The sequence below is a fragment of the Synchytrium microbalum genome, assembly GCF_006535985.1.
Source record: "Synchytrium microbalum strain JEL517 chromosome Unknown SmJEL517_scf0003, whole genome shotgun sequence".
Classification (NCBI taxonomy): Eukaryota; Fungi; Chytridiomycota; class Chytridiomycetes; order Synchytriales; family Synchytriaceae; genus Synchytrium; species Synchytrium microbalum.
In genome coordinates this window covers 733,105-752,727 of record NW_022158352.1, presented here as the reverse complement: position 1 = coordinate 752,727, position 19,623 = coordinate 733,105, and the positions used below count along the sequence as shown (strand labels likewise).

The following is a 19,623-nucleotide window of genomic DNA, read 5'->3' as shown; positions in this document are numbered from 1 at the left end:
GAGGTTTGGTAAAAACTTAAGACGAGAAACGCCTCCTCTCTTACAGGACTTTAGAGCAAAAAATGCCTTGTTTCGAGTGCCTTGACGCGTTAATCGCAGTCGGAACCGCTTCAAGTTGCTCGCGGGGGCTGTTATTGGAAGCTCAAGCTTTGAACTATGAACTGGATTTTGAATGCTTTCGACACATGCAATTCCTAATGAAATAGCTTTAGATGATTCAGACCTACCAAGATGTACGCGCTCTTATGTTGGTCCCTCGCATTATGCGTTGAAAGTCACGTTATTCTCTCAACTTTGAAAAACAACGCAAAAAGAAGAGAGAGAAGAGCGACGAATGGATTACATTGTTAGGCACCAAACACGGTATGTCGTACAGTCATTTACTTCTCTTTACCCGTCGCTAACCGCTTATCCACACAGCGATAAAATCGGGAGATACTTTTACGCTATCACGACCGCTGCTGCTATAGGTGCAGGTCTATACTTTTACTACTCGAAACCTGCTCAGTATTCTCCACCTTCGGCCCCGGAAAATTCAACGCCTTACTATGTCAAGGTCGGTGAAAAACGACACATCTGTTACTCCATCTACGGTGCTGATGCCGAAGTAGCAAAGGGAACAATTGTGTTCTTCCATGGTATACCTGGTAGCCGAGTCTCTGTAAGCTGCAAATTTGATACTGAACGATTACACTGGGGATGGTTTGCAAGTCTCCTATCAGCTAAAAACCATCATCCTATAGGCACTCCTATTGGAAAAGACTGCTAAATCGCACGGACTCCGTCTCATCGGTTTTGATAGACCAGGATATGGAAGAAGTGATCCAAATCCTAGTGCAAGCGGTGACTTGCAATCCCTCGCAAAGGACGTCGGGAAACTCATTCAAACTTTAAACCTAAAGAATGTTATTCTTGTTGGTGTCTCTGGAGGCGGTGGACCTGCATGTGCTTGTGCAGCTTATCTTGGTCCTGATATGGTTAAAGGAGTCATCTTGGCTGCGGCGTTAGCGGACGTAAAGAAAATGGGTGGCAAGTTCAGAGCTTTGAGCGAATGTAGCTTTGGTGAGCTTCCTTGCTATATTGAGGCATAGTTGATTGTTGCTCCAAAGCAGGAGTGATAGCCTGGAAATTTATCGAGAGTCGCTTACACACTTTCGACACTTAGCACAAGCCTATGTATTCCCAGCACTCTTCTGTTTGCCAATGAACTGGGTGACTGGTCTCATGTCAATGATGCCTACCACGGAAAAGATACCCGTGGAATGGTTTCCTGACGTTGATCGCATGGTATTATAGCTAGCACAACCTTGGTGTTTGCTCTAAGACTTGTCTGTAACCCAACTCATTATTTTCATCCATAGGCTGTAATGAAGAATGGTGGCGACGCATTAGAAATCTTCAACACCAACCAGCGTGAATTCTTTGTCGGTGGGCTCGAAGGTCCCAAAGTAAGCATTCTTGTTTCGGTGTTAAAACACCAATGGAATCTGATCCAACTTGGCCAAAAAACCAGGCGGCATGGATATACGCTACTCAAGAACTCTACAAACTCATGAACGACGGCTTTGTCTTCAACCCCAAAGATGTAACTGTGCCAGTCATCGTCTTACATGGTTTGGCTGATACACAAGTTCCAACCGCAATGGCCAAATGGTATATTGCTGAACTGCCCAAAGCCACTCCAATGTTGAAAGAGAAAGAAGGGCATGTGTCTGTCATCGTCAATCATATTGATGAAGCTGTTGATAAGGCTTGTGCTTGGATTTAAATGTTTTTTATTGTAGTTGTTTCGTTTGTTGGGGGGTCCTAGTTTGAGATCAGTTAGCGTAGTTTTGTAAGAAGTGAAGGAATGCTGCTGGTATAAATATGCTGTCCATCATAACGTGTTTCATGGTTTCTGTTTGTTGGAGGACTGTTCAATTTTTGTGTACAAAAATCGAAACTGACGCAATTCGACATTGGATGCTCATTCCACTTCGCAGTTGATACGTGCTAGCATACAAGAACTTTGATTTGTAACAATTACAGTTACCTCTCACGATTCTTTTCCCCTCACAAGTGAAAATAGTTGAACCCTTCCTCTGCAAGACCTTTTCCGTAAGCGTTGCACTGAATTTGCTAAAGAAGTGGTTTATTTACGTTTATGTTTTGACAATGGTTATGTTCGGTTGTGAAAGCTTGTGTATAAGTGATATAAGTTACGAGGTATTATGATATAAGTTACGAGGTATTATGATTGTCGGTCATTGTTGATTTATGTCTTTCATTGTTCCGAGTTGAAAAATTCAGCTACCCCAGCTGTACTTTCCAAGAATAGAGATTTCCAGGCCTTTGCGGCGTCCGCGCTTTGAAATCTGACGTGTTCCTGCCTGCCATTTGAAATAGTGATTTTAACAAAGCTTCCTCTTTCTTCAGCGTCGATGATATCAAGAGCATTCAATGGGAAGAGACCAAATTCTATACAAGGAGTAAAATTTGAAACTGAGGCTTGTTACGGAGAAGACCGTATGTAATGTTCAAATTGCATGATAACTCACCACGACTTTTCTCGTCGTTACAATAAAACTTTTTCTCATCCTTTTCAAAACGTAGAAAGACTGGATGCCATACGTTTCCCTTTTCCGATGGTGTCAATATGCCAGCATATGCCCTGAAAATGTCAACGTACAATTCCTAATTTTGAATGGATGATTCGTTAACATTACAAGCCTCCAACCTGCAATCTAGCTAGACCAAAACATTTCGCATTACCTCATCTGTAGCCATAACACGATTCCACCAATGTTTGTTCTTCAAGTAGAAGGCAGTCTTTTCCAACGACAATGGGTCAAGTTGATCTGTGACTGATCGCCGACACATTGGCGTCCACGACCATTGGGCAAGTTCGGGTGAAACAGCTTCGAAGCCATGCGTAGATACTGTGGATACTAACGTTGCAACTTTTCGGATGGTGGTAGCCGTCGAGAATCGAGTGCGAGAGCGAGAGGTGGTAGAGATAATGATTTCGGGATATCGTACGATGCTCTTGAGTTGCTCCAATTGTACAGGCCTGAATTGGGTACTATGATGAAGATAGGCGTCGTCTCGTTAGTGCTCCCTTTTGCGCCTTCGTACCAACAATCTAAACTTACATATCGATGTAGCCAACTGTATCAGTTCCATAGCGACGAGCCTCCCAAGAACTAATTGAATATGATAATTGAGTATTTGCTGTAAAGCGATAGTCAAATTGAGAAGAACAGCCACTGGAACGTACAAGTAACTGCGATCATCCAAAGCAACAAATATATCGTTAGTCTTCCATCCCAACCAGACTCTTGTTGCCACAGTATCCGAGATAGCCTGTAAGTATACAATATTGTGCTTTGGTTTACTGGTAGAGTTGTTGTGGTATTTGCTCAATCCAAGATGTGCGGCATTTTCAAAGTTGATGTTCTTCGTTTCAAGAGATAGAGGATAGATTTGAGAAGCATGACGTCGGGTTCTGGATGCTCTAGCGAGTAATGGATGTCGAGGATGGGGTGGCAGGGTTCCAAATGGTTGGTCTGGTGTAGTATACCCTGCATCAGTTTGTTGCAATGGTGCTGCGATTTCAGTGTCAGATCGAGAGAGTGACGACAGCATTCTTAGCTCCTAGCTGGTACGATACACGTGCTACTATGTTCTTACGAGCTGCGTCTACTATACAACTGCTGATTTTGCTGTAATATATTTACTGGTGAAGTAACCGCAGTGACAGGAACAAGGATTGTCATTCAGAGAGAAATCAAAATATTTTAAATCAGAACCGCTACTGACGTGTTGCATCTTGTAGATCACGTAGGATGCACCATTTTCTGTTGAACTGTGCACTGGATTTCAACCACAAGAGGCCCTACAAACGAACCTTACCGACCCACTTCTTTCCTGGCAATCGTAGATCTCAAGCACTCAAGCACAAATAGTGACATCGCTGCTCCTTGTTGTTGTTGTTGTCAGATCGTCACATCCTGAATTCTTGGTTAATCCGAAAAAGTACTGCGGCTGCCAACCATTTGCACTTGGAGGCCGCTATTGTGGCTGTATACACCGGTCATTTCAACCTTTAACTGGACGTAGAATGAGTCTCCATCGCAGCTTCAAGCAACTGCATCAGCCTCATAACGGATGACCACACAAATCGCTCGTCAGTTGAGCTCAAATCAAACGCATAACGTTGGCAAGGACTCAAGATCCAATAAATGCGTCATTTGTCGTCGCCACCCGAAACACCGTCTCCAAGCCTCTCTCTTGTATCACGTCCGCGGAGGTCATCTGCTAAGTTTTTTCTCCTGGTTGGTTATCAAGTTGCAAGAGGAAGCCCAGAGAGAGGTATAGTCGATGCATCTGAGCATATCCCTTCCTTCATTGGCAAGTATTTGGAAGTCTCGCTAATGGTTCATTCCTGTTAGGCTCGAAACCATCTCGCTGTAAAGCCAGTCCACCCATTCAAAACACCGTCATCCATAAATCCCCATTGATTGGAAGGCTTCCGAGACAGCCAATTGCTTTAGGAACCGTAGATCAAGTAGCCCTTCGCCAAAGGAGAGATTTCCTACCTGCATCCTTTACATCTTAATAACCGTACATCCGACGAATGATGATGGGGCCAATAATTCCGCCGATAGAGTTGTAAGGTTGAACGAGATCGCAATTCTGCGTCTCAATTCACTGAAATCTCAATGCAAAGCAGTATGGTATATAGTACTAGCATGCACTCCACTCAAACCTCAAATGTTATTGGTGGTGTTGGCGAAGATGGCGCAAAGCCAGCACATAATAGTAGTGTGAGTCTACCGCACATCTCCCACATATGGCAAGATTTGTATCAGCTGCCAAATCCACAACATCCTCATCGAAGTTATTATAATCATCAACAGGATCATTTTCAGCCATACCCAACACCACAACGTGAGCCATATGGTACAACAGTTCAACACTATGAAGCTTATCATAATAGAAGTCTGATACAACAACACCGTGAGCCATACCATAATAATAATCTCACGCAAGGACCATACCATAGTAATAATCTGACACAAGGACCATACAGCGCTCCTGACAACCAGCGCCAACACAACGGAATGAGATACCCACTACGTGATGAGCGGTACGTCGCACCGTTTGACATAGTAGCTCCAATCAAACTCGAGGCTCCTCAAAGTATGAATACTCCAACGCCATCGTTAGCAAAGGAATCACCAGTCCCGTCACCGTCTAGATCAGTGTCTCCAAAAAACAAATCTGTGAATAATCGTAGATGTGTACCTTCAGCTGAAGATCAGCCATTTCAACGAATATCGGTAACGGATCTGCTGCTGCCTGCTATCAGACTAGGATTTGCGCCGCCCGGGTCTCCAGAAACAGCACGCTGTCTAATCAAAGCACCACAAGATGCCATATTGGTGCTGGAAGCGTGCCGGCTTGGCATTCTTCCTCGAGTAACCAAAAGATTGGCGAAGCGACAACGTATATATGTAGTCCCTGGATCTGTCTTTGTATGGACTGAAGAGCCAACTGGTATACGACGATGGACTGAAGGAAAACACTGGGCGCCTTCAAGAGTCTATGGCCACTTCTTAGTCTACCGTCAACTCGAGGAGAGTCGAACCAAGCCGTCTTCTTCTAGTAATCTGTCAGTACTAGATGGTGGACTTATAAAACAAACAATATCTGTAGCTGACCGTCATGGAAATCGACATCATATAGTGTCATATTATACGAACGATTTGGAGAGCACGAGTCTGCCATCTCCGTCGTCGGTACCAGAACTAGCTAGTATCAAAGTAGATATGGATCTGTATCCAGATTGGAAGGACAAGATCGCTCAGACTGCGGCATATGACGGGGATAGTGATGTAGGCAGTAGCTCGACCACAAGTTAATTACGACTTTAGTGACCAATGCAATAGTGACAGTGAACGTGACTTTCACGTAATGGGGGGAAGTAGCTGGGGGAGAGTAAGCTAATCTTGGGCGTATGGTGTCAATGGCTGATATCAAAGGGGGAACAGATAAAGGGTGGGAGAGCGTCAAACCAAAAACACTCACTTGGGAGAGTAGTCAATGTAAAAAACGAGACAATAAACTAATTGACGCCGTGATTTTACTGGTGTTTTTAGTGAGAAAACATTCCTGTTGTGGTCTTGGTGTTATTGGTGTCATGCTCCAGTCACTCGAGTTTTTCAACAAAACACACAACCTTAAATTTCTGGACAGGTGATTCGCTAACGACTGCCACCAACAGATAAAAATGGCAGGAATATTCTCAGAAGACTCAATCTTCTTCAATCCTTACAAGTACGACACCGAACAAGCCCAGCAGTACCAGTTGCAAGCAAAGGCGGAACACGGAGGTCGCTATACAAGAGCTTAAGGAGTGGCGAATGCTATAATTACAAGAGGTTTAAACGCCGAGATGATTGCTCAATGCATCATTATGAATCAAGTACGTCACATTGATTAAGAATTTCATTGTTTCTTTGAACTGCAAATCAAAGCCGTTCGCTTCTATCATGCATCAAGCTACTTAGAGCAGGACCTAATATCAATTCCCTTCAACTAGCTTGCTCCTCCCGTAAGCGCTGGATATTCGAATCCGTCGTAACGAGTTATCGTTTGGCAATAAAGGAATTCTCTATTGACATGAAGCTACATATCAAGTTTCCTGTCATCTTATGAGGTCAGCTTCAATAATCCTTTGGTGTGGTTCCCTCTCCGAATGTTTGGTTTCGCAAAGAGATCCGGAATCTTGAAATCTTAAAATTTAATTCTCTTATGCAGCTCTCCATGACCAGATTTTACGGAATCGCGCAGCTGGATTCGAAACAACCGTCTGGCGTCCTGATTGGAACTCTGTGCGTAGAATGGAAGGCATTGTGTTCTTCCAAGAAGAGGATGCCTTGAAACGAGACAAATCGAATGGTATTAACCGCACCTGAAATCATCATCACTATATCTAATGATGAAGACAATGATAATGATGACAACAATTACGGTAGCAGCACCGATGCTGACGCTAAAATGGGCGTCATCCTTATATTTGATGACGACGTAGAAGCAATCGTCCCTCCACCAAAAATCTCGACTGAAGGCACTTGGCCGAATCATCTACTTTAAATCTAGTTCCAGTATTAAGTAGTAGTTAGTAGAATGTACCTGTGGTCGAATCTGCAGCACAACTGTCAGAAGCCTGGAAAACTATTCCGATAACGGTAGGACTGAAGCAAACTCCAAGATCGAAGTTTTAAAGTTGAGTGGTTGTCGGTTTCTCTGCTGCAAGGAAGTGGTATACTCTTGGTTATAGGCCAGATAGGTTGAAAGAGCTATACACTAAACTTACCTAGTATGCCACAAAATCAACACCTTTCTTGCTCTACGTTTTGTAGGACTCTTGATGACGTTCGAGAAACTGTCAAAGATAAACGACTCAAAATTGGCATGTGGATATGTTCGTTTGTTTATATTTGAACTACAGATACATCTAATATGATCTCACAAGAAGTTCCTCTGTTGTCAGAAGAAGGATCAAACATTGGTCTCAAATGTCATGGCGACTTTGTGCAGGAGTACGTCTTCTTCAGGTTGGTTTATATTTTTTGTCAACACTCAGCCCTCTTTATATTCATTTGGTATGACTCGTCCAGAAGTTGAAGAAGTCTACGCATCTTACGCCGACAAGTTGATAAAATCTCAGCAGAGATTCTCATTGTCCCTGTTGGCTCGTATCGACGTGACACGCCATTGTGTCGTGACTTGGACATCATATTGACACACCCTGACACATCCATTACTGATACTGTGATTGATGATATTTTGGGAATTATGACTTGTGCTGAAATGATCTCAGATATGCTGCGAACATCAAAGACATCATATGATTCAGATCATCATGGCGTGTCGGAGCCCGAGTCCTCTGGCCGCCTCGATAAGGTGTTTGTTGCATTCAAGCATCCTGTTACTGGACGTCATCTTCAACTGGATTTTATTGTGCCATCATATGATATATATGTAAGTATTTCGACTATTCCATCGTCGAAAGATGAGTAAGAGATTTCACACCATATCTCTAAACTGGTCATGCACACTAGCTGGGTGGAGTGAAAGTACTTCTTTCGAGAGAGCTTGTATGAGTTCGGCAAACCATGGTACCTCATACAGCTTCTCAAGCAAAGGCTTGTTTGACAGTCGAACAAGGGCGAGAATCCATGTGAAGATCGAGCCATATCTTTTCAAGCTCTTGGGTATGCAATAGTTCCAACCTGAAGAGCGACGTGCTTGAAGGCTAGTGAGTATATCAAAAGATTGAAAATGAGGGTATTTGCATGAGAATCAGGAAAAGTAAATAGTAAGAAGCAGCAGTGTAAGTAGTTTTGTATCAAAGAAGCAACTATCGCAGTATAGGCCTTCGCCGAAGGATGTGTTTCGATCCGTGTTAAAAACTCGACAGAAGTGGAATGAGATCTTGCTATCTCAAAATGAAAGTGTTTTTGTGCGAGAATTCGTGTTGGCGTCATGAATATCGGGATTGATCATGCAGTATCTCTGAGTTTAACATTTGTCCTCGTGAGCCATGGTTTGCACAAAGTGTGAAAAGAAGCTTGGTACAGTGTTACCTCCAGAACCGGTAAGAGTCAATCTGATCTGCTTTGCTTGCTTCCAAGTTTGTTTCTCCGAGAGGAAGGGGAATTTGAGATGATTGTGTTTTCCGTGTTGTCTGGATAGCCCATTGATCTATGAATTGGAGAATTGAGCACAAGTTCGAGAACTGGATGTTTGGATTGTCGAAGCCTTGCTTCTTCTGCTCGGTTTACTGTGCTACTTGTGTCCAATTGCTCAGCATTAAACATTTTCCAATGAGCGCCGTGCTCCCAGATCCCGGCCAACGCCAATGGGATGAATTTCTGCTCGAATCCTCTGGCTTTCACCTCAATCTGGTGCTCGACTCGGATGTCTCTAATCACTGACCTGGTGCTCTTTCTTCTAGTGGAAGGCCGGATCCTCGAATTCTGATGTGGGATCTAAAGGACGGAAGCTCAATGTGAATCCGCTACTGTCGAAGTCAAAGAGCAAGAATGCTTTCGCTCCATACGACAAGAAGTGCGAGGACTGCAAACAGAGGCTTCATCAGTTGGGATCCAAATGGTGTCAGACGTAGGTACCGTTGCGTTGCTCTGATAGAGAGTCTTTGCTAAGACTGTTTTATATAGATGTGCGTACAAGAAGGGAATATGTAGTATGTGCGGTGTCCAAATGCTGGACGTCTCGAATTACAAAATGAGTAGCAAGTAATGTAGTCTCAGTCGCAAGTTTTTGGATGCATCGCAGTCTATTCGATCTTTGTAAATAGTTCCCATGACGCCTTTTATAATTATAATCCAATTTTGAAAAAACTGGGCTGCCTTTCGCAAAAACAACCCATCACAGTGTGAGATCACGATAACACAAGAATACGACGGTTGATTACATATCAAGGTTCGTTAGGCAACTACCAATACTATGGTTTTCCACTAGAACTGTAGTCATTTACTCGCATCTCTAATAATCATCAGCCAGTGCTCAAGCTTCGCCCAACTTGGTTTTCTTGAACATGGTGGGTTCTACTGATGATGAAGATGAAGAATTTCTATTTACACAGTTACGCTCAAGGTATTGACCGTTAAATTTGCTCGTTTTCATAGTGTTTTCGTATAAATTTCGAACTAATTTGATTCAAACATTTTGTAGGAACCCACCTCCAGATCTCTCACCTCCAGAAGAACCTGATGCAGCTGCTAATATGAATGGAGGTGCTGCACAGACCACTCCTAGGCCAGGATTAGCTGTGTCCGAGGATGAGGATATGGATGTAGACCAACTCGCCGATGACTACCACAATCACAACACCAGCAACCGCATTAGCAACACTAATAATAATGGCAATACCACCTCTAAGTTCAACTCGACACCCTCATCATCATCATGGGTACCAAATACTCAGGTGCCAGCATCACAGATGGAAAAGACTCCGAAGATGAAGAATGGACAGATAAAGTCGTTTGCAAAACCGTCAGCATCAGCGCCACCTAAATCTGACCGCTTAGGAGGGTCACAACGCCCAAAAAAGCCTCCTAATACTCAACCCCCGGCCGCTAGTAAAAAGCATATACCACCTGTCGCATCAAAGAAGGGAAAGGATAAGGAAATAATCGACATATCTTCCGATGATGGTGACGACGATTCCGATGATGATTTCGAAAAGCCGACGAAGCCTACTATAAAGGAAAAAGTAAACCCAGGAGAATCTAATGCATCAGACAAAGTAAAACCGAGAGAATCTAAAGCATCAGACTCGGCCAAGCTTCCGAAACCTCTTACTAAGCAAGCAGATTCGTCTGACGAAAGCACTTCGCCGAAGTCTCTGAAACGGCCAGCAGCCTCTCAGAGAACGCCCAAAAAACGCAGGACTCGAGAGTTTACGGTGGATGCTGTAGACGATCAGGGCGCGTATCAGGTGACGTTGAAAGATACGTCAATTGAAGATCCGTCATTTTCTCCGAAGAACATGAGATTAGACCCAGCAGAGAGGCGAACAACTCGCTCTCAACATATGTCAACTCAAGAGCAACTAACAAATCCTGAACCCCGTAAAAAGCCAGCAAAGAAGAAGGCTACTCAATCGTCAAAAACATTACCGGCAATCAAAAAGAAGGTGGAAGGTAAGATTGGATGATTTGAAAAAAGCATTTAATTATTCTCTTGGTGTTTTCAGTTTTTTGACTACTCGTTATTCATGCTTAACATTTTAGTTTTGTCGCCGACCGCGTCTACTCCGCCGTCTGAACGTAAAGAATCTGAACAGTCAGCGGCTCCCGAACTTCCACCATCAACTCATATGCATCTCTCTTTGCAACGACTTGTGTCTCCCATGTTAAATGTGGCTCCAATATTAAATGCTGACGAAGGTGATATCGATGAGCAGGCAAGCATAGACTTGAACGAAGATCTACAGAATGGCACGGAAGAGTCAGACCATCAAAATATGAAGCTGGAAACTGATCACAATAGTGTAAATCATCGTATGGATCTAGACGAACGTGATAAGCAACCCACTGATAATCATGATACACACCAACAAATGCAACCACCAGTAAAGGGTACAGCTTCTTCCCCAAGTACGCCTCGAAAAAGCGAGTCTGCTTCATCAAGAGATAGCAACCCTTTCGTCTTGATGGGTAGGCCTCAAGGTCCTTCGAGTAGCAGTATGAACTACGATGAAGAACTGGCTTTATTGAGAAATGAAAACCTGGCACTCAGGACAGAAAACGCTAGGCTCAATACAGAGAATGATAGGATGAAATGGCGAATCGAGGTTATGATTGAACGGCGGGAAGAAGATATGAAGCAACATGAGGTTGATTTGAATCGTCTCAGATTGTACCAAAGGGAGGACATGGAAAGGTAAAAAAGAGTTTCCCCTTGTTTGGTACCTCAAAGACTAACGTTCATTTTCGAAATGTTTTAGGTCCATTGCACCATATCTACAACTCCTAGAGAAATCTGAAAAGAGATACGAAGCACTTGAGGCCAGAATGAGCGCCGAAAAGTCCAAGCTGCAGGACGACCTGTGGAGAAGAGAGATGAAACATGAACCTGTCGATGCTCCAGAGTTTCCAGCATATGCATCTCCACCACGTATTCCAACTCCTACTCCCAACCTTCATAGTCAAACAAGTCATAACAGTCCGAATAGAGAAAACGGATCTGCATTAGATTTCCGTACTTTATCCCAAAGGCCTCCAACAGCTGCTTCTCGCCAAATGGATGCCATACCCAATAATCAATATCAAACACAATCGCAACCACAAATATCTAGCCAACGACCTGTATCATATTCTCAAACACCAAGACCACAGCACGAACAACAACCACAGCAAAGCCAACGACCTGTATCATATTCTCAACAACCAGGACCACCGCACGAACAACAGCCACAGCAAAGATTGTCTCCCCAATCGTCTTGGCCAGTGGTTATGCCTTCCAGGACGAGGATGTCAGATTCTGATAATTCTCTGTTTGGGCCACGTAGCGCTTAGATGCTTGAAAATTGAGGTAGTGAAGTTGAAGCAACTTGTACATTGTTGATTGTATTTAGTAGTTTGGATATTGAATGTTGACTTTTTAAGACAGATGCTGTATGTATACATGCATGTAATAAATAAACCAGCTATTTGCGTTAGTACAAAGCCTGTACTCGACGCGTGCATTTTGTGCTCCAAGTCGATACAAATCACATTTCAACCAACAGCGACCGAACACGAGGGAGTTAAACGAAGACGTCGGAAGGGGTTGTGTTTAAAATATCTATGGTAAGCATACCAACTCTCGAGCTTGTTTGCTGCAACTGCGCCTACTTGAAAGTGTTCCTATCTTACCTTGCCGTCATATACCTTTACTGAGTGCGTAGTGCGGGATTGCGTTGAGCTAATCTGTTCTTGGTGTATCGGTCCTTTGTATGTACGCTATGCCAGCAGTCCTAACCCAGTATATACTGTAGCTTAGGCGATTGCACTGCAAATGACACCAGCCACAGTTGACCAGTTTAACCAGCTTGCATCCTTGTTTCCAAGTTTCTTGCGTTCCGACTAGCACAAAAACACAAGAAAGTTGCCTTCACTTTGAATAATCAGTTCGATCAACCACACACCGCAGGAAGGTAAGCTGAGACGTCCATTTGGCTTACCATCATAAGTCGTTCTAGTCGTCTATTCACTTGCTCTACCTACTAAAACAACAAACTTCCCCCCAAAAACAGTAACTTACAACGTGAATTCAAAAGCCTTTGACAAACGACATGGATGCACCACAATCTCCAACCGCAACTACCGCTACCCCACCGGCATCACCTCTTAAATCTTCTGCTAGTCGAGTATCTCAGATGAATGTGATGCCTGCTTCATCATCATTAGCGCCTACACCCACAAAGAAGCAAAAGAGACGAATCGTGCCTGACGAAGAATTTGATGATATTCCCGCCCCATCGCCTAGTATCAATAACAGAAGTCGCCATAGAACACCTAAAAGGACGCGAGCAATGGAGGAGCAGTTTGCTAATGATCTCGCTGATGGCCGTCCATACTCTCTCTCGGTGCCTGTCTTTCAGGACCGGGCATATAGTGGTCCTAAAGGAAAGCCCGACGAAGGAGTCGAGAAGCGTCATACCAGGTCTCAAGGACCGCCAATGGCTGCCAATGTGAGGGCACAAGGTACGTAGGAACTTTTTCTGACGGTGCATCTAAAGTACAAAGACGCTTATCCTTTATTTGTGTCTTTATTCAGAAAATCCTGTAAACTCTGGATCGAGCTCTCCATCTCCAGCACCTCACGCGCCAGAGCAACGCAATATGGAGTTAGACGATGATGCTGCTGCTGAAGGCCAAGGAAAGGGAGAGGCATCCAATTCTTGGAATGCCCGTGAGTCTCCAGTATTGAGCAGAGCTGAGAAGGACAAGACAACCTTGTTAGTCATCGCAACGTCAACTCAAACGGATTTTGATGCAGCTGCTAGCGCTGCCCTCCAGGCCCTTCAGCAAGCACGAGAAGATGATCTGCAGAAGAATATAGTAATCCATGAATTGCAACGTGAAGTAGGAGCTCTCAGAACCGATAATCTTGCTCTGACTCGTCGAGTTAACGAGGGCCAAGCTAAAGTACGAGGTCTTGTAGCTGAGAAAGAGGCTCTTATGGCTGAAAAGGAGGGAGCAATGAAGCAGATGAAGGCTGAAATGGCACGGGCATTTTTGCACGGGCAGGCAGCCATTCAAAACATTCAAAAGATGGAAAAAGACCATAGAGTTGAGATGGATGGGGTGGTCGCAAAACAGAAAGCGTTGGTTGCAAAGCATAAAGCATTGTATAAGGAGTTGGAGGGGTTGTATGCCAAGTCTCTTTTGAATGTTGGCAAGATGGGTGCCACGAAGTAGCGAGTTGTAAAACCGTGTGTGAATTTTGTAGTAGGTGTTGTAAACGTCTGGTAAACCGTGTGTATCTAGTGAAGAATCAATTCACATAAGTAGTAAAAACCCGCAATTTTGGTTGGCGTTTGGTGCTTGCTCTTGGTTTTGATCTATATCATTCCATACACAGCAGTTCTTGATCTCTTTGACAAACCACAAGAAAAATGTCGAGCCCAAGACAATTTTCCGAGAACTTTGGTCGTTTCTGGACGTGGATGACTCCGAGCGTTGACAAGAGACTAGAGCCCATCAAGACCGAAATAGGTGAGTTTGTTATGTTTGGATCTGTTTTCGCAGCCAGTACATCTTCTGACCCTCGATTCGTTTCTGCCATATACAGGCCTGAGAGGGCTGTCTGGACGCATTATAGAAATCGGTGCAGGTGCAGGTACAGCCTCGTCATTGTCAACATTTAAACCTCAAAGTCTGATGTGTCACAACGATGTGGTTAGGTCCCAACTTTAAGTATTACAATCCAAGCAAAGTTGATCATGTCACAGCTATCGAGCCCAATGCTGTCAGTGAGTGTCTGCGTGCTGCTTTAATCGTGGTGAACTGGAGGCCTGATCCACGTTATATTTGTTTAGTGCATGCCAAGCTCACTGAAGAAGCTGCCAAACATGGATTCACAAAAGAAAAGGGAAACTTGACAATTCTATTACAAGCACTGGAAGATGTTGTGATCGCACCTGAAAGTGGTATGTTCCACAAGTGTGGCAAACACGCAAAACGCTGCTTTTGGCCACCAACCTCGTGTTTGACACCAATGCCACGTTCAATGTTATAGCCGATGCTATAGTCTCAACCTTGGTATTATGCTCTGTCACATCTCTACCTGGATCTGCCAAACAACTCGCCTCATGGCTCAAACCCGGTGGAAAACTGTTGTTTCTGGAACACGTCGCTTACAAACCAAACACTTTTGGGCTCTCCTTTCAAAAATATATTCGAGATGGGTGGGCCTATATAGGTGATGGATGCGACTTGACTCGACAAACACATGAAGTGCTGAAATCAGATGGTAATCTGGATGTTACCATCCTCGGGGATCAGAGAGACACGGTGTATTCCATTGCACCTCAAGTGTGGGGCTTTGCTACTAAAAGCAAGCTCTGATGCTTTTTGTAGGAATGTCACATAGTTTTTTATGTTTGAATCAACTGCTTGACTTGAAAAGATATTTCATGGTCTTGAGTGTTCCCGTCGCGGGTTTATGAATGCTAAACAGTTTCCGCTCTGATTCCTTTGCCTGTGTTTTCTTGCAAGAATCGCCACCTCAGTTTTGAATCGGTGCCTGTATCTAGGAACAGCGAGACAAACAGCGCATATGAATAAGACTCACTCCATAGATACAACCATTATTACTGTCACTGCAGTTATAGGCACTGCTTTGGATGCTTTCTAATGGTCAAGTCGTCGCCAGAAGCAGATTTCAAGCAACACGATCCACCCTATTGTTGGAAACTATCTGCAGCTCTCAGTGTCAATACTGGTTTTATTCATCGAAATACAGAATATTGGCAACATCCAAACATTTATATATCTAAATTGCTCATGTCATGTCCATGTTCTTTCTGTGCGTGTCAAAGCCCATCTGTATGCAAGAATGGTTTCGTGTTTGATTTTTCGTTTTTGCAAGAATTGCCACAGCAGCCAAGGTACCTCTCAATGCGACTCTTATACAAATGTGCAAGGAAACATGTGAGTACAGTCGTCAAAGTACTTGCCAAATCTTGCGAGAACGACGAACAAAAATGTCTTTGGTTCACGTTGTTGCCATATCATCCCCCGCACCCTGCTTGACAGGATGTGATGTCTTACAGTGATGCGTATACACCACTGCAAACAATTGGAATGCCTCCGACTTGTCTACACGTTCACGCAGAAAGGCGTAGCAAGGGGTCCATGAACCAACCACAAACTTTGCCGGCTTGTGCAGCAGACATTTTGTCCAGAGAACTTGTTACCCACAGTTTGACACAGAATGGTACTTGTTCTCCTACCCTTTCATATGGACTACTCGGCGGCTGGCGACTCGACCCACGCAAAAAAAGACAGAAACTGTATAGCCACCCAAGTTATTGGACCTTTTGGCAGCCAGCACTAGCGTCAGCTTCTTCGTACGGTCGGGAGCGCTGGTTTAGTCGCTGTTGCTGTTCGGATAGTGGTGGTGGTCGGGGTTGATGAGGCCGAGAAGAGTTGGGTGGCGGTGGTGGAGTGAGTGGCGTTCGTTTATGCTGCTGCATCCATTGCCATCGACTGTGCCGATTGTGACACCAATTTTGACGAGCAATTGAAATGTTTGATCTCTTGAAAGTTGCCAAAAAAAACAATCAGATAAGCTTGCAAGCCTCACCAAGCCTCACATCGTACGGCTATAACCACTTGAAAAGTTCTTTGATAGAGAGCCCGCCGGGACTCTCTGAAAAACATGAAATTGAGTGAATTGGATGTCAATCACTTTGAAGACGACAACTTTTGCACGTTCCGAGAAGAGTGAAGGTAAATATGTGGACTAACTGTGGCTTACTATACGATGCTCGGTTCCAGGGTAGCTATAGCCAGGAATAGTTTGGGGGTGAGGGACACTAGTTGCGGGGATGAGTCAATGAGTCTACTGTTAGTTAGTAATGCAAACCAAGCAACTATACGATACGAATAAAATTGAAATTGTTCGTCTCGTGTTCATGTTGGTATTTTGCAGTCCAACATCCAACATGTTTCGTGTCTGGTTTTTTTTTTGGTAAGAATTGCCACATCAGCCAACCATTCGAAAGCTCCACCAAGAACAAGTAAAGCCAACAAAGGTAAGAAGCTTCCATGCATTATATCTAATTGGATCACTGAGATCTTTCTTCTAATAGGGCGACATGAGGGGGCATTCACTGCTAGCATCACTCTTCCTGTCAATGCACAAAACTAGAACATTGCTAGGACATTCATCGCTTTCCAGCCCTACTCTGTCGATATTTATTAGACACAGGTCATCGTATGGCAAGAGAACAAAGGATGGGAACTCTATGTCATCGTTTCTGCAGACTGTACATGACAAGATGAGGGCTGATAAAAGTGGTGGTGTGGAAGCTGAAGAAGTTAAATCTGCAAGTACTAAAGTGAGATATGGTGGTAAACGGACCAGGGAAGTGAATGCAAAAGCTGTAAATCCAACGCCAGCTCGAGTGATCAACTCCAAGCTAGAACCGAAAAAAGTCGATGTTTTGAAAAGTCAAGTTACTGCCAGTTCAAGCCTGTCGAGAGCTGATGCTAGCACGGATCTAGTCAAGAAACCACGTAAAGCAGCTAGATCCCCCACTCTAAATCCAAACCTGACTGTCGACCAACCAAGAAAGAAGCCCATCGTAACGAAAGAAGTAGATCCAATTCAACTCGCATGGCTCCGATTCGAATCACAATGTAAAAAGTCAGATCATGGCATGACTACAACCAGTATAACATCTTTCTTAACTGTGCTCTTGTCCAACAAAAAGTTGGATTTAATGGTCAAGGCTTTAACGAGAGCCAAAAAGCTCGGCATACAGCCTGATATTAGATGGTATGAGCTTTTATTGGAAGCATGTTGCCAAGTAGAAAGTCCACGACAAGCTCTGAAAGTGTTTAAACGAATGGAAGCAGATGGTATTTCACCTAGTATGGAGTGTCACGCTACGTATATGGAGCTGCTATGTAGCCAGGGCGATTTTGAGCAGGCCAAGGCGTACTTTGCTAGCACTTATCAGCCTGTACCTGTTAAAGCAAATGAAGTTGCGAACATGACGGAGGGTCAATCGACATCTGAATCATTACCACCTACAATCGTAAACCCACCTCCAGACACTCTAGTATACTTGAGGGCAATGATGGGCTGTGCTCGTCGTAAACGGGCTCATGAAGCTCAATATTGGATGGACAAGCTATTATCAGAGCCATTAGTAACTCCCACGTCTGCATGCTTTGAAGCCCTAGGACAAGCATATATAGAAGCTGGTGATTTAACAGGTGCTGAAAAGGTGTGGGATGATATGCTTAATAGAAGTCTAATACCGCCGGAACAGGCCATTATCGCTACCATGAATGCATATATGAAGAAGGGACAAGCACACAAGGCTGTTGCATTCTGTGAGAGACCGATTTACCTATCGCTATATGATACTGTAGATGTTTTAGCTGTACGAGCTGTAGCATATGCCCAATCAGGAGAAGTCAGTAGAGTGTTTGAAATCATGCAAAAACTGTCTGCATTAAAGTGTACCATACCGTCTCGCAACTTGGAGCGAATTGTGGAGGGGCTGTCACGGAACGGATTCACTACGGATGCTGCTAGACTATGCTCTCAAGGTACCCCACTATCAACATATTTAATTCTCATGGAAGGGTTTAATCGAGAAGAGTGTCCTGATGAAGCAGCAGCTATATTGCAAACCATCCGAGACAGTGGTATGCCATTGACCACATCCATGTTCGCAACTGTCATAAAGGGCTTTGCAGCTGCTAATAATGTAGAAGCTGTAGAACGATACTTTGATCAAGCTCGAGATGCAGGTCTTGTTGATGCGCAATTATGGAAGTTGGCTTTGACGAGTTATGTACAAGTATCAGATATAGATCGAGCACTAGAACTAGTAGAAGCCATGACAGAACAAGAGGGCAAAGAAGATGTGATTCCAGATATAGATCCCATCTTCCAACTCTTTGAATCATGTATTCGAGCAAGACGATGGGCTGATGCTGCAACATCATTTGGTATCTTGTCGGGTATTAGAGGTGTAGAATCCAATCCAGAACGGGTTACTCGCTTACTTGATATGCATGCCAACGAGTTTCATCATATTGCTTGTCAGTTGTTGCGAGGGGATTTAGAAGCGGAATCGGATGGCCTGTTATTGTCTGGTCCACCATTAGGTTTAGTCTTGTATAAAGCATTGACTACAGCAACGAAGCCGTTACCCGAACGGTTGTATAGAACTGCTATGAACTTTTATAGTCAAGATCAGGATCTCGTAGCTGTAGTATCAACATGGACGACCATGCGTAATCATATAACTGCTCCGTCAGCAACAACGGTAACGACGCTGTTACAGGCAGTAGTAGCTCAAGGTGGCGAACGAACGGCCAAAGCAACACTAGATATGATGACAAAGGAAAAACTACCACTAGATATTGATGGATATAGAGCGCTGTTGACTTTAATGGGCCGATCAGGCAAGCCGAAAGATGCCATTGCACTGCTCGTTGATATGGACAGTAAAGGGACACAGTTTGGAAGTGTTGAATGGGAGATCTTGAGAGATGCGTTTCGTCGTGGGCATTGGAAGAAGGAGGAACGATATGTTGTAAGGTTTTTAGAGGAACACTACCCGGAAGTGCTTGACATTGCTGATGGGGATGCTGTAGATAGTAATAATAGTAGTAACGATGAGGAGGATGGTTCTGGTGATGAATCTGTCGTCACGTCATCTGTAAAGCCTGTGAGTAAGGGTGCTAGACCAAGTCCCAAGGTGAGGGTCACACATGTTGTATAAAGCCATTGTAAAACACATATGAGTCAATATACACTAATTTATGGTATGTCGATGCGAAATATGTTTTTGAAAGATGTACAAGATGGGTTTAA

At 43.9% G+C, this 19,623-nt stretch overlaps 4 protein-coding genes across 4 annotated transcripts; all 4 read left to right on the top strand.

Moving 5' to 3' along the window:
* Positions 1-4,730: 4,730 nt before the first annotated feature.
* SmJEL517_g00975 (uncharacterized protein) lies at positions 4,731-5,903 on the top strand (the record flags this gene model as incomplete). Its single annotated transcript, XM_031166903.1, has 1 exon — positions 4,731-5,903. The coding sequence occupies one exon, from the start codon at positions 4,731-4,733 to the stop codon at positions 5,901-5,903; it is 1,173 nt and encodes a 390-aa protein (XP_031027017.1).
* Positions 5,904-9,092: 3,189 nt separating this feature from the next.
* Positions 9,093-9,298, top strand: SmJEL517_g00974 (uncharacterized protein; the record flags this gene model as incomplete). The annotated part of the gene is made up of 2 exons (XM_031166902.1): positions 9,093-9,171; positions 9,228-9,298. 2 exons carry the CDS (start codon positions 9,093-9,095, stop codon positions 9,296-9,298), a joined length of 150 nt encoding a protein of 49 aa, XP_031027018.1.
* A 4,878-nt stretch (positions 9,299-14,176) lies between these two features.
* Positions 14,177-15,128, top strand: SmJEL517_g00973 (uncharacterized protein; the record flags this gene model as incomplete). The annotated part of the gene is made up of 5 exons (XM_031166901.1): positions 14,177-14,276; positions 14,353-14,400; positions 14,465-14,533; positions 14,600-14,710; positions 14,800-15,128. The coding sequence occupies 5 exons, from the start codon at positions 14,177-14,179 to the stop codon at positions 15,126-15,128; spliced, it is 657 nt and encodes a 218-aa protein (XP_031027011.1).
* Positions 15,129-16,882: 1,754 nt separating this feature from the next.
* SmJEL517_g00972 (uncharacterized protein) lies at positions 16,883-19,531 on the top strand (the record flags this gene model as incomplete). Its single annotated transcript, XM_031166900.1, has 1 exon — positions 16,883-19,531. One exon carries the CDS (start codon positions 16,883-16,885, stop codon positions 19,529-19,531), a length of 2,649 nt encoding a protein of 882 aa, XP_031027012.1.
* Positions 19,532-19,623: the final 92 nt, after the last annotated feature.